The 12454-nt window shown below is 54.4% G+C and overlaps 1 protein-coding gene and 1 non-coding gene across 5 annotated transcripts in view; one reads left to right on the top strand and one right to left on the bottom strand.

The window, feature by feature from the left end:
- Nucleotides 1-9071, top strand: part of RNF122 (ring finger protein 122) — a 33237-nt gene extending 24166 nt beyond the window's left edge. For 2 of the 4 annotated variants that reach the window (XM_075910664.1, XM_075910667.1), the window contains 4 exons: nt 3550-3595; nt 5010-5051; nt 6321-6403; nt 7703-9071. In XM_075910664.1, coding sequence (XP_075766779.1) covers nt 3550-3595; nt 5010-5051; nt 6321-6403; nt 7703-7817 — 286 coding nt within the window. In that variant the 3' untranslated portion in view covers nt 7818-9071. Of the gene's footprint in view, nt 1-3549; nt 3596-5009; nt 5171-6320; nt 6404-7702 lie in introns of all 4 variants that reach the window. The other 2 variants (XM_075910665.1, XM_075910666.1) reach the window with 2 other exon arrangements.
- Nucleotides 9072-12023: 2952 nt separating this feature from the next.
- LOC112547386 (small nucleolar RNA U13) lies at nt 12024-12122 on the bottom strand. Its single transcript, XR_003091129.1, has one exon. It is a non-coding gene; the product is annotated as a small nucleolar RNA U13 (small nucleolar RNA).
- Nucleotides 12123-12454: the final 332 nt, after the last annotated feature.

Genomic DNA, 12454 nt, shown 5'->3' with positions numbered 1-12454 from the left:
TCTCCAACGAGATTCTGAGGAGGAGGCGCTGGAGGGATAAACATGAAGCCTCAAGCCTGCCCCGGCTCCTGGTTTGCCAGGATGAACGCCCAGCAGTTTGCGTCCCCGCACCCTGTGTAACACCCTGACCGAGTACACGCAGGGTCCCGTTCCTGCTCCCCGAGTTTGGGCCGCTCGAAGGTAACAGCCTACAACTGCTGCCCGCGAAGTTACTCCTTTAGCTCAAAGGGAGAGGCCCGCGCTGGATGGGACTGAGTTCAGGCCCCGCTGTCGAGCCTGGGGAGGGGAGTTATTTTCATTTTGGCAACTGTGATTATTTGGCAACTGTTCCAGCTAGAGCCGGGGCAGGCAATGACAAAACGGCGACCCGACAGGGTTAGTCCCCGGTGGGCCACGGCCACTAGGGCTCAGCAGATCGCAGCTCTCATTGGCCGGGAGGGGCGAGCCCTGGCCAATCGGAGCGGCGGGAAGCAGTGCGGAGCGGGTCACCGTTTCCCGCTGCTCCCGGCTGTGACACCAGCTCCCTGGACAGCATGGGCGGCGGATGTGCTAGGCAGGGAGAGGCATTGCCTTTCCGAGCCGCCAGCCTGGCCCCGCCCACGCTCCGCCTACACTAGAGGCGTTCTGGGGGCGGAGAGTTGCCGCCTCGGGGCGCCTGCCCTCCATCTGCTCCAGGGCTGAGGCGGCTGGGGCCTTTCCTGATGCTCCGGGGCCAGGGAGGCTGGGACCCCATGCCTTCCTCCCTCCCTCCCTGTGGCGCTGGGCGGAAGGCTGGTGCACCTGGTGCAGGGGGCGGGGCCTGGGCAGAAGGGGCGGGGCTAGGGTGGGTCTGAGGGGCTCCCCTCCCCCAGCCCTACCTTCACCCACCACTTATGCTGAACAGCTTGAGGAAAGCAACCCCAGCGCCTGCCCGGCTTCCCAGTCCCCCTCGGCGGCTAAGGACGCGGATAGCTAGGTGACAAGCAGGATCTAGTGGTGCACCAAGAGGGCCCGTGTCCCGTCCCCGGGGGCGTGAATCAAAGCCAAGGGAAAGTAAAATCAAGTTTCTGTGTCAACAGGAGGCTCTCTTAGGGGCCGAGGCATGTGTCTGCTCCCTCCCTGCCTCACGCTCCTCCCCACCCTTCCCCTTTCCCTGCTAGCAGGGTGTCCGTAAGCCTGGCGCCTCCCTGGCCGTCGCTGGGCGCAGCAGGCGAACAGCTTGCGAGCTGCTGGCAGGACTCGGGGAAGAGGAGCCCAGATAGACACAGCTCAGTTGCCGGGGTTACAGACTTCACATGCTCCTGCGATGCGCCGTGTCGATAACGAGCTTTTCCACAAGCACTGCAAAGCCGCAGGAGCGGGGGGTGCAACTGAAGAGCCCCGGAGTGCAAGGGAAATGAACGGACCTGCCCGTTGCCTGCAGGGAATCTCGTCACCCACACTGTCCCCCCTGGAGAATTGGGAATTCCAGCCTTCCTCCCCCCCGCCAGACCGAGGTTGGGGGCTGGTGTAGCTGCTGCCGGCGGGCTGGCAGGCTCTGGAAATACAGGGCTTCCTGGAACGCTCCCTGCTTCCTAAGTAAAACAATTGGGGCCGCAGGCTGCATGATCTCCGATTCCTGCTGGTCTTTCAGGAGACGCTTTTGTGCTCTGTCCAGTCCTGGACGTGCGGCCTTTGGACAACCAATGGTGTTAGGCCGTCCTGAATAAATGCCCCTCCCCCCCAGCAAACGCTTACGCTGGCTGCTTGCCCTTGCAGGGAGAGAAGGGACGGGAGGTGGTCTCAGTGGTGACACAGTGGGCCAAGCACAAATCTGGGAGCTGGGTATGCCTACCTCCTAGTCCCACCTCAGAAATGGCTTCCTGTCCGAGGCCTTGGACAGAGCCTCCAAAGGGACCAGTGACTTCAGCTGCCTCTGTTACTGGATGGCCGCCATGAGAGAGGCTGGGTTCACCGGGCTCTCGTCGGAGTCCTCGAGCAATGCAGCCGCTCGGTGTACCTCCGACCCAGCACCAGGCCTCTCAGACGGGGACCACCGCAAATCTGAGGAAGCTTTAGAAAGTCTACCTCTTCAATAAACTCCCGTACGTCTCTAAGGGTATGTCTGCCCTACAGCGTCATTCTGAAATACCTCATTTCGAAATAGTTATTTCGAAATAACGCGTCTACACACAAAATGCATTTTGAAATAGTTTTTTGCTGTTTCGAAATCGCGCGTCCACATTGATTGGACGCTGAATCGCATTTAAGGCCGGCCGGAACTGGTTCTGACAGAGCATCAGGTCAGAAGTTATCTTGTGGCCAGGGCGGTCAGCAGGGCACTCTGGGAAGGGCTGGAAGCCCCCTATTTCGAAATAAGCGTCTACACAGCGCTTATTTCGAAATAGCAATTTCGAAATTGGCGCTATTCCTCATGGAATCAGGTTTGCCAATTTCAAAATAAGCCCTCCGCTATTTTGAATTCATTTCGAAATAGCAGTTGGCTTGTGGAGACGCTAGGAAAGTTATTTCGAAATAACCGCTGTTATTTCGAAATAACTTTGCTGTAAAGACATACCCTTGCTCTTCCTACCCAATGCTTAATCTTCCCTGAGAGAGCTTAAGCGCCCGGAGCAAAGTCTGAGGTGCCTCAGAAATGCTACTTCATTGTTAAATACGGATGTTGAAAATCTCCTCTGATTTCTTTAACCGATTAGAAGAAACGTAGGATTTTTTTTTTTTAATTTTTTTGACTGTTGTGTTGGTGAAACGTTCTGGACTGACTGCCCTCGAGTCCCTTATGAAAAGGCCCATTCATTGGGATGGCAACATATTCCGCGCTATGAATACATCTCTGTGGGTTGGTGTCCCTTGCTAATAAGCTTTGTCCGATGGTTTTCATATAATTGTCCTTTATTTCCTTGGTCGCCCTTCCAGGAGGAGCTGGAAGAAGGGAGCTCATTCTCCATGGCTTATTCAGTCCCTTGGCTTCTCTCCTGAAACCAGAAGCAAGGGGGCATTCAGTGAGAAACAGGCAGTGTTTCTTTTTGATAGAGGCACCTCTTAGACTAGAAGCTGGACAAAGGTCACCTCTTAGAGGCTCCAAAACAGCCTTCGGTGGCTGATGGTCATGACTGACTCTAATCCGATCCAATTATAGAATCCCACACCAAACTCCCCTCATGCTTCCTGTGACGTTAGGTCAGATTTGCACGGACAATAGAGCAGACTTTTCTCTGACTTTCTCATTGTTCTTCTCGGGCTTTGTCCTTTCCTAGTCTTCTTCATTTGAAAATTCCCATATCCCGCAGGATCCCTTGAATCAAATGAAGGGCAGAGTAAAGGTGATCTTGGGCCTGGAACCTCAAAGGTCTTTAGGCATTTCACTGCCAAAATCGATAGGAATCAAGCACCTAAATATCTCTCAGGATTTGGGCCCCAGCAACTGTATTGGGTTGAGTCTGAGTGGGGGATGTCTTATGTGAGAAGGCATTATGCTGTAGTGTTTTAGTTTGAGAAGTTTGAGTTTTGCCTTAACTGCCTTTCACCAAGTTTATTTTATGACCGAATATATTATTTTTCCTTCACCAGCAAACTTCGGCATCAGGCACAGAGTGAAAGATTTGGATACAAGGAGGTAAAGTGTGGCTAATTTCTAAATATCGCTGTAAGGTTTCACTGCGGGCCTTTGATATTTACAAGCACGTAGATTAGTGTCGGTGACTGGAGGGGATTGTGAGGCATTTTTCTGGAAGGAGTTGGACTGACACACATTTATTATGTAGGTCAAAAAGCCATCAATGGGTATAGCCTGAAGTCACTGCTGCCCCAAAGAGTGATTTGGACTCCTAGAGACAGCTCTTCACTAAACAGAAGAAGATCGATGCTGCCGTGATCCATCTTCCGGAGTTTGATTTAGCAGGTCTAGTTCAGACTCGCTAAATCAAACCCTGAGGGTGTCCTTCCCAGCGGCTGGTACTCCTGCTTCTGCAAGGAGTACCAGAAGCCGACAGGAACATTTACTCCCATCGGCCTCCCGCTGTGGGAATGCTGGGGAAACTCAAACTAAGGTGCGTCAACTCCAGCTACGTAATTAATGTAGCTGGAGTTGCGTATCTTGATTCGACCTTTCCCTTTTTAGTGCAGACCCTGATTTCTAGAGGCAACTGTGTTGCTCACAAGAGGGTGATAATTTACCCCTGCACGGGAGGCCAGTGTGAAGTCTCGGAGCTTAACTCCCAGGCATCCAGAGTAGAGCTGCACGCGGCGTCTGAGATGCCAAGAGAGAACAGAGCTGAGGCACGGCTGGGAATTGGGTCTGGAGGGGAAGGCCCGGGGTAATTTAGTGCTGAGGATGCCATTGAACTGAATAAAGAGCCAAAGCAAAGCCAGTGCTGGGGAAAAGCCTGCCAGGACTACAACGGGGATCCTAAACAAGCAGCAAAGGGGCCCTGGGCAGTCAGGTGCTGCCCTCCACAGGGGGAGACCTGCCATTGCAGGGTCCAGGTGTCCATCCTAAAGGGAGCCAAAGGCTTTTATTTCTGGGGGCGGGGAGGAGGAGGAGAGGGGTCTGTCCGGGATGGTGTGGTCATATGCAGGGCAGGTCCCTCCCCCTACCTCTGCCAATGCCCCTCAGTGCGGACGGGCAGTCTGCCCTCCTTTTCCAGGTCGGATCTCCCACCCCACCCCCACCAACGCCTCTTGACCCTGGTTTACTGCTCCCTGTTTTTCCGGCTCTGGGATCCCTTCCGGCTCCATCACTGCTCCGACGTCCTGCCCTGTGCCGGGCCGGGGCTCTCCCACTCCCCTCCTCCCCTCCTCTCCCTCCCCCGTCGATGCGCTTCCATCCTGATCTACAGCCCACTCTCGGGGTTATCCCGAGTGGAATCGTGTACCACTTACTAGCTAGCCCTCTCCTGCTTGGGCGCTCTGTCAGGCTGTCCGCTTTCACAGGCCCAACGTTTGCTTCGTTAAAAATAACCAGTCCCATCGTGTTGAGAGAACAGGTTCTGATCCTCCTCTGCCGCCTTGTTTTCCCTCTTCTCCTGCAGGTGGTTTTGAAAGGGGATGCCAGGAAGTTAAATTTGCACGGGGTAAGGACGACCAACCTCCGCTCTGATTTCTACCCTGAACTTTGGGAACAGGTCTCGTGGGATTTCCTGCCCCCTCTGAGCCCCATTTCTTTCTGCCTTTGTTCCCTGGAGTATAAGGGGTAGGTCTGGCCAGACATGGGCTGTGAAGACCGGGTCTTTAACAGGGTTAAAAAAAAAAGAACTAGATAGGGGGTGGATAACTTGATGATTACCAGGGACAGAGAATAAAACAAAGAATGATCTTACTTCCTCTGTATAAATACCCGGCACACCCACATCTTGCATACTGCGTACAGATGTGGCTGCCTCATCTCAAAAAAAGAGACATTGGCATTGGAAAAGGTTCAGAAAAAGGCAACAGAAATGATGAGGGGTTTGGAACAGCTGCCATAGACTGGAGCGTTTCAGCTTAGAAAAGAGGAGACTAAGGGAGGATAGGATAGAGGTCTATAAAATCATAGCTGGTGTGGAGAAAGTGAATACGGAAGTTATTTACTTGTTTCCATAAGGTAAGAACTCGGGGTCACCAAATGAAATAAATAGGTAGCAGGCTTAAAACAAACCAAAGGAAGTTTTTCTTCATCAATCAACCTGTGGAACTCCTTGCCAGAGGATGTTGTGAAGGCCAGGGCTTCACCAGGGTTCAAAAAAAGAGCAACATAAATTCATGGAGGTTAGGTCTATCAATACTTTATTCGCCAGGATGGGTAGGAATGGTGTCCCTTGCCTCTGTTTGTCTGGAAATGGATGACAGGGGAGGGATCACTTGATGATTCCCTGTTCTGTTCCCTCCCTCTGGGGCACCTGGCAGTGGCCACTGTCGGCAGACTGGACACTGGGCTGGATGGTCCTTTGGTCTGACCCGGTCTGGCCGTTCTTATGGGCCCCTGGGAGAATTTCGCTGCCTGGGAGCAGATGCCTGTTAACAAAACTCGTTATCGTGGGGCTTGGAGGTCAGACAGACATTCACAAGCCCAGAGAGCCTGCTCAGTCTGCCCCGGTCTCTTTGTCTGTCTGCCAACGATGCTTTTCGAGGCTCATTTGGGTGACTCCGGGGAACGCGGATGCTAGGCAGGCCCCAGCGGGTGCAGCTGCACTCAGTGCGTGAACCTCTCCCTTCCGAGGGCTGTTTGTGGGAGCTGCCGAGGGCGCAGAGTGCGAGAAGGCGATGGCGGGGGGCCGGCTCTGTCTGGGCCAGCTGGGGCCTGTGGGTGCGACGCTTTGTTCGGCAGGCTCATTCCTCCCCCCTCTCTCTCTGTCTCCCCACAGCAGACCTGTGCCGTCTGCCTGGAAGACTTCAAAGTGAAAGATGAGCTGGGAGTGTTGCCATGCCAACATGCCTTCCACAGAAAGTGAGTCCCTGCCAAGAACAGCCTGCAGCCTGCTCCGTGCCCCCGGCTTGGCACCAGGCCCGGGGTTCAGTTGTGCCTCGCCGGCCCGAGGCTGGAGCCTTGTGCAGCTCCTGCGTAGGGAGAGGCCAAAACGGCTGGTCCTTCCCTACCTCTGGAGGGCAAAGATGTCCCAGGCAGCTCTGAGCAAGCTGGATCATCCTGTGCCCCCGGTCCCGGGCTACCCCCTCAGCCCGCCTCTGCTTGGGGGAGTCGCATCTCGGCCGGGTGCCAACGGGTCAGAAATACACTTCAGACCGGATGCGGGAAGATGGTTTCTTGCCCCCTGAGGCGCGAGGCTCTGGAGCAAGGTCCCAGTCGGAGCCGGGGAGGCGGGGGGGAGATAAGGAAGGGGCAGCTGCTTTGGGCAAATTTGAGCGGGATGATGTGCTGGCAGCAAAGGGCTGGCCATGAGGACGTGGCCGGGCCCTTCTTGCCCCAGGGCCGAGTTCTCTAATCAGCCCTTTCAGCAGGCACCCTTTACGGCTGCACCCCCTTCTTTCCCCTCCACGGCGTGAGTGGGAACAGGCGCCGCGGATTCCGTGGAGCTGTGGGTGCCACCCCAGACGAGATCCACGTTACAGTGCCGACACGGCAGCGTTACCCCTGCCCGCCCCCCCACAGTCAGTAGATTTGCCAGCGGAGGGCGGGAGGGGGACGAAAGGGTCCCTGCATCTGCCAGAGCCCCAGTGGGAGGCCTGGGCCCTTCAAATTGACGCCGGGGCCCTATGGCTCCTAGCGGCCATGGCAGGAGCTGCAGCCATGAATGGCTGGCTCCGGCAGGCTGGTCCCCTTCCGCCCCTTGTGGGGGGCGATCCCCGCACTCAGAGCCACCGCTGCACCCATCGCGGCCTCCTCCCCACCCAAAGCCTGCGTCCAGCGAGAAACACTGACTGGGGAAGGGGGCGGGGGGAGGTCTGCGTGGGAAGGGTCCCCTTTCTGAGCACCAGGGAGGGACAGATGTACAGAGCCCTCGGTCCTGGAGGCTGCTCGTGCTCGCACAGGTCTTGGGATCCCTGAAGGAGGTGAGAGAGGCACCGTGATAACACAGCGGCCTGCGGGGGGGTATGGACCACTGGAGCGCTAAGGCGAAACGACTCTTCCCGTTGGGGTGGGCACATGCCAGTGGCAGGAGCCTGCTGGGTTACGTGGGCCCCTGATGTTCTACGGGGGAGGGCAGGAGGGAGGAAGGTGATGGGCTCAGGAAAGTCACGTCTGCCCTAAATCCCTTCCCGCTCCCCCGTCCCTCTGTCTTGGCTGCAGGTGTCTAGTGAAATGGCTGGAGGTTCGCTGCGTCTGTCCCATGTGCAACAAGCCCATCGCAGGCCCCCCAGAGCCGCACCAAGCCATCGGGACCCTCCTGGATGAGCTGGTGTGAGGGCCCCGTGTCTCCACCCCCCATGAAGCCAAACAGCCATCCGGACGGACCATTTCCCGGTGCCCTTCACACTGAACCCCTCCGCCTACCTCCCCCCCCCCCCCGTGGCTTGCTAAGCTGGCTACTTGCTGCCATGGGCAGAGGGCCCCTGGTAGCCCCCGGGACAGATCCGCTGCCATGCGCGCCGGAGCAAAGCACGCTGCATCCTCCTCTGAAGCACACGGAGGAGGAAGGGTTGGCTTGTCGTGGGGTCGTTGGGACTGGAGCACCACAAACTGCTGATGCATGAAGGGCCGGGGCGATGGAACCGTGCCCCTTCCTGGCTGATCCTGCGGGGACGTCTGATTCCCAGGCCCCCGGCTTCTGAACCTGGAGATTCCTGGCAGAGACCACCCCGTTCAAACAAGGCAGGAGCTTCCTCCCTAGCCGGCTGGGAGGCTGCGGTTGAAACCCACCGGTCTCTGCTGTTCTTCACAGGCTCCTGGAACCCTCTTTCAAAACCAGAACCTACATCTAGAGCCTTAATTCTCCTAGAGGTCCCTTGGACAGGCCAAAACTTCAGCTCTACCAGAGCCAGCCAGGGAATTGTCCCCTGGCTGCTGGAACCACAGCTCTGAGTCTGATCGAGTACGGCCCATTCATGGGATTTCTTTGTCTTAACAAAATAGTCTGTGTTTACGTAGGGCCTGAACAAAAACAGAAGCTGTGGAGGGCAGGTTATATGTGATTAGATCCTGTTGCAAGAGTGGGAGGGGTGTGTAGGAACCACAGCTGGGAGCCAGGGGAATGCCCTATATCGGCCATTTTTATTCCTTTCTTGTATCAATCTAGTAAGACCTTTGGCAGCTGGTGGAGATGGTTTGGAGAGGTTTCAACTATAAAGCAAGTGGGTTTTTTCTTTTTTAATTATTTTTAATTTAAACTTGAGGCTTTTTTTTTTTTTTTTAAAGTCACCTCTCAGAATTTCCTTCCAGCTCAGAGACTCTGTAAAACGGTAAAACCACTTGGAGATATTATCTTTTGTACATTGAAAGTGAGCTCTCACTCCTTGCATACAGGAGAAAGTTCGGGGAGGAGGGACCTGATGGGTGGAAAACCCAGACTGGGTTCTCCCACCTCCGACCCAGCCTGTTGCGTTGTAAATAGTATTTTTGTATGTATTACTTTCCTGACTGTCTCAGGCTTCCTACGCACCCCTGAGGATGGGGGATGTACAGTTTTATGTAAAACAATAATTAAACTGAAGACATCTCAGTGTAAGGAGGTTTTTTTCCCCACTCCAACTCCTCTGTGGAAGTGCGTTTTATATATAGATATTGTTAGTCTCTGAAGTTTTGTTTCTGACAAGGGGTGTCTGGCAGTAAGTTCTCAAGGGCCAGAGAAGTGTCTTGTCTTAGGACACACACTAGCGCAGTGGTTTTTATACTTTTCTCATGACCCAGTTGAAGAAAATTTGACTGGGATGAGGTCTCGGGGGGGGGGGGGGCTGAGGAGGAGAGCTTTGGGGTGCAGGAGGGGAATCCGGAGGGTCAGGGCAGGGGCAGGAGGGGCGTAGTTGAGCAACTCCCAGTCAGCAGTGCAGGGTGGAGGGAAGTGTTAAGGCAGCTTCCTGCCTCTCCTGGCACCGCAGACCCTGCTGCGCCCCAGAAGCAGCCGGCAGCAGGTTCCCAGCCAACGGGAGTGCGGAGCTAGTGCTCGGGGCAGGGGCAGTGCAGGGAGCCCTGTGCGCTCGCCCATGCCCTATGGGCAGGGGCTGCTCTGGCCAGGCGGGAGCAGCCCCTGCCTGTGACGGGGAGGGGGGAGTCAACCCAGCAATGGGCAGGGCTTCGTTCCAGTTCACCCTCTCCCCCTTTAATCAATTAACCAGTCTAACAATATGTTTAACCAGTTAGCCAATAAAACGGGATTTTACATCCCTAGTTTCTCTAGCTCCAAGTCCCTAAGGGTATGTCTACACTACCCCGCTAGTTCGAACTAGCGGGGTAATGTATGCATACCGCACTTGCTAATGAAGCCCGGGATTTGAATTTCCCGGGCTTCATTAGCATAAGCGGGGAGCCGCCATTTTTAAATCCCCGCTGCTTCGAACCCCGTGTAGCGCGGCTACACGGGGCTCGAACTAGGTAGTTCGGACTAGGGTGCCTATTCCGAACTACCGTTACTCCTCGTTTCACGAGGAGTAACGGTAGTTCGGAATAGGCACCCTAGTCCGAACTACCTAGTTCGAGCCCCGTGTAGCCGCGCTACACGGGGTTCGAAGCAGCGGGGATTTAAAAATGGCGGCTCCCCGCTTATGCTAATGAAGCCCGGGAAATTCAAATCCCGGGCTTCATTAGCAAGTGCGGTATGCATACATTACCCCGCTAGTTCGAACTAGCGGGGTAGTGTAGACATACCCTAAGTGTTTCTTGGGCCTTTCCTCTCATGCTAGTAAAATCACAGTTTAGTGGCGGATGGAGCCCTTGCAGGGTAATAACATCTAGGGTTGCCAGATGGTTTCAGAAAAAATACCGAACAAACAACAAAACATGCCAGGAAAAAGTTTAAGCAAAACAAACACCCCCCCCCCCCTAAAAAAAAAAACCCACCGTGGCCCCTTTAAAAATCGCGTGGCGAGGCTTTTTGGCCCTAACAGGTTGTCGGTGGCCGCCCGCCATCTTGCCTCCCTGCGGCGGGCCGCACAGCTTTAGGTAAGCACTAGGGGGTGCCAGGCTGCCTCCGTATTGAGCTGGACAGTCCAGGATTTTTGCCTCCTGGCCAGGAAAAAATCAAAGTACCGGACATTTTAGGTGTCTGGTATTTTCTGAATGTTTTTTACCGGACAGGAGGCAAAAATACTGGTTCTATACCGGACACCTGGCAACTCTAATAACATCGGTGCCTCTTCCCACGTTCCCTACTGCCATCTGTCGGACACAATCGGAAAATTCACCCCACAGCAGACACAAGCCACCGGTGGAAGGAAGTCTGAGCAATTCAGCAAATACGGCACTTCCCTGAGTTTTCTCACTTGCTTGGCACTGTCCCAAACACCTGTCCAGTTATGGGATAGTATAGTCTTCCCCCTTACACTGTCCTTCAATATGAAAGCATCTCTGTTGAGGAAATGAAGTATTGTTATCTCCGCTGCACATTAGGAGAAATTTGGCTACACAAAGAAAAAGTGACTTGCCCACAGTGGCAAAGGAAGTCACTGACAGAGACGTTACCAAGCCAGAGTCTTCACATGTTCTAAGTGTCTAAACCCCAATTTGCTAAGCACTTAAATCACCTTTGATCATGGAATTCGGGCATTCCGAAATCTGGTTTTTGAAGCTTTGACCAAGTCTGTAAGTTTTGACGTCACCAAAGAGGAGGGCAATAAGCAGAGACAGTGCCAATTATTTTCTGTTCTCCTTGCAGAAAAAATGCAGGAATTCTGTAAATGAGATAAAAAGGAATGCAAGGCAGTCTGATAAAATAAGCTTTCTTAGCCCAAGCTCTAAGAAGTGGTAATGTGAGTTCTAGCCACAGAAATGACTTCTATAGCCACAGCGCATGATTTTTTTAAAAAATTACTAAAGGTTGTGCCCCAGGTTAAGTGCCCTAAATACAGCTCATCTGAAGAAGTGGGTTTTACCCAAGAAAGCTCATGAGCCAATATATTTTGGTTAGTGTCACGGGGCTACTTGTTTTTAAAGTTACAGACTAACACGGCAACCCCTCTGAGACAAACTACACCTGATTTTCCCCAAATTAGTGAAAGTTTTGCTGCCTGGTCAGTTCCCCCCCCCCCCCCCTTTTTTTTTGGCTAGATAAGTTTTGCTGCTATTTTTGGGGGAGGGACCGGGGGAATGAGGATTTTTCAAAAATCAAAAAGGGGGGCATGATGCCAATTATTAATTATTATTTTGCTAAATAAGTTTTGCCACTATTTTGGGGGAGATGAGTCTTCTTCAAAAATAAAAAAGGGGGGCATAATGCCAGTTACTTATTTTTGCTAAATAAGTTTTGCCGCTATTTTGGGGGAGATGAGCCTTCTTCAAAAATCAAAAAGGGAGGCATAATGCTAAAAAAAATTGAGCGCCACTATTCTAAGGCTGTGCAGCCTTCCTCACGATTTGTTTTTATTTATTTAGGATTTACTATTACAAGACCCAGCTGCCCTCCAGGGACCGCGGGGCGCTAGATCTCCCCCCTAACCCCCCAGTAGCTCCCCCAGGTTCGGATCAGAAGGGTGCTGTGCCCCGTCGTAACAGCAGAGGGCGGCACATGTCACACAGCCGTGTGCGCTCCCCATTCATCATTTAGCAGAACCTGAAGGATCAGCGCCCCGCTGCCGCGCGCGGCTTGGCCACGCCTCGCGCCCGGCTTCTCGCTCAGGGCGAGCAGGGCGGGCCCGCTCCTGACCCCCCCCTGCGGCCGGGCCCCCCCGGTGCGAGGTGCCCGAGGGCTCCCCCCCGCTCCCGCGGGGCCTCATTTCCCCGCCGGGCCCGCGGGAGGGGCAGAGGCTGAGCCGGAGGAGCCGCCTCATTACGCATGCTAATGTATGCGCCGCCCTACCCCGCCTCCCCGCGCCGCGCGCTCCGCCATGACTGGGGGGGGGGGGGGTTGCGACAGGGCGGCGTGGTTTCCGGCAGTGGGGGAGGGGGGTTTCC

The sequence above is a fragment of the Pelodiscus sinensis genome, chromosome 28 (assembly GCF_049634645.1).
Source record: "Pelodiscus sinensis isolate JC-2024 chromosome 28, ASM4963464v1, whole genome shotgun sequence".
NCBI lineage: Eukaryota > Metazoa > Chordata > Testudines > Trionychidae > Pelodiscus > Pelodiscus sinensis.
Note: the sequence above shows the minus strand (reverse complement) of the source record. Positions and strands in the feature narration are given on the sequence as shown.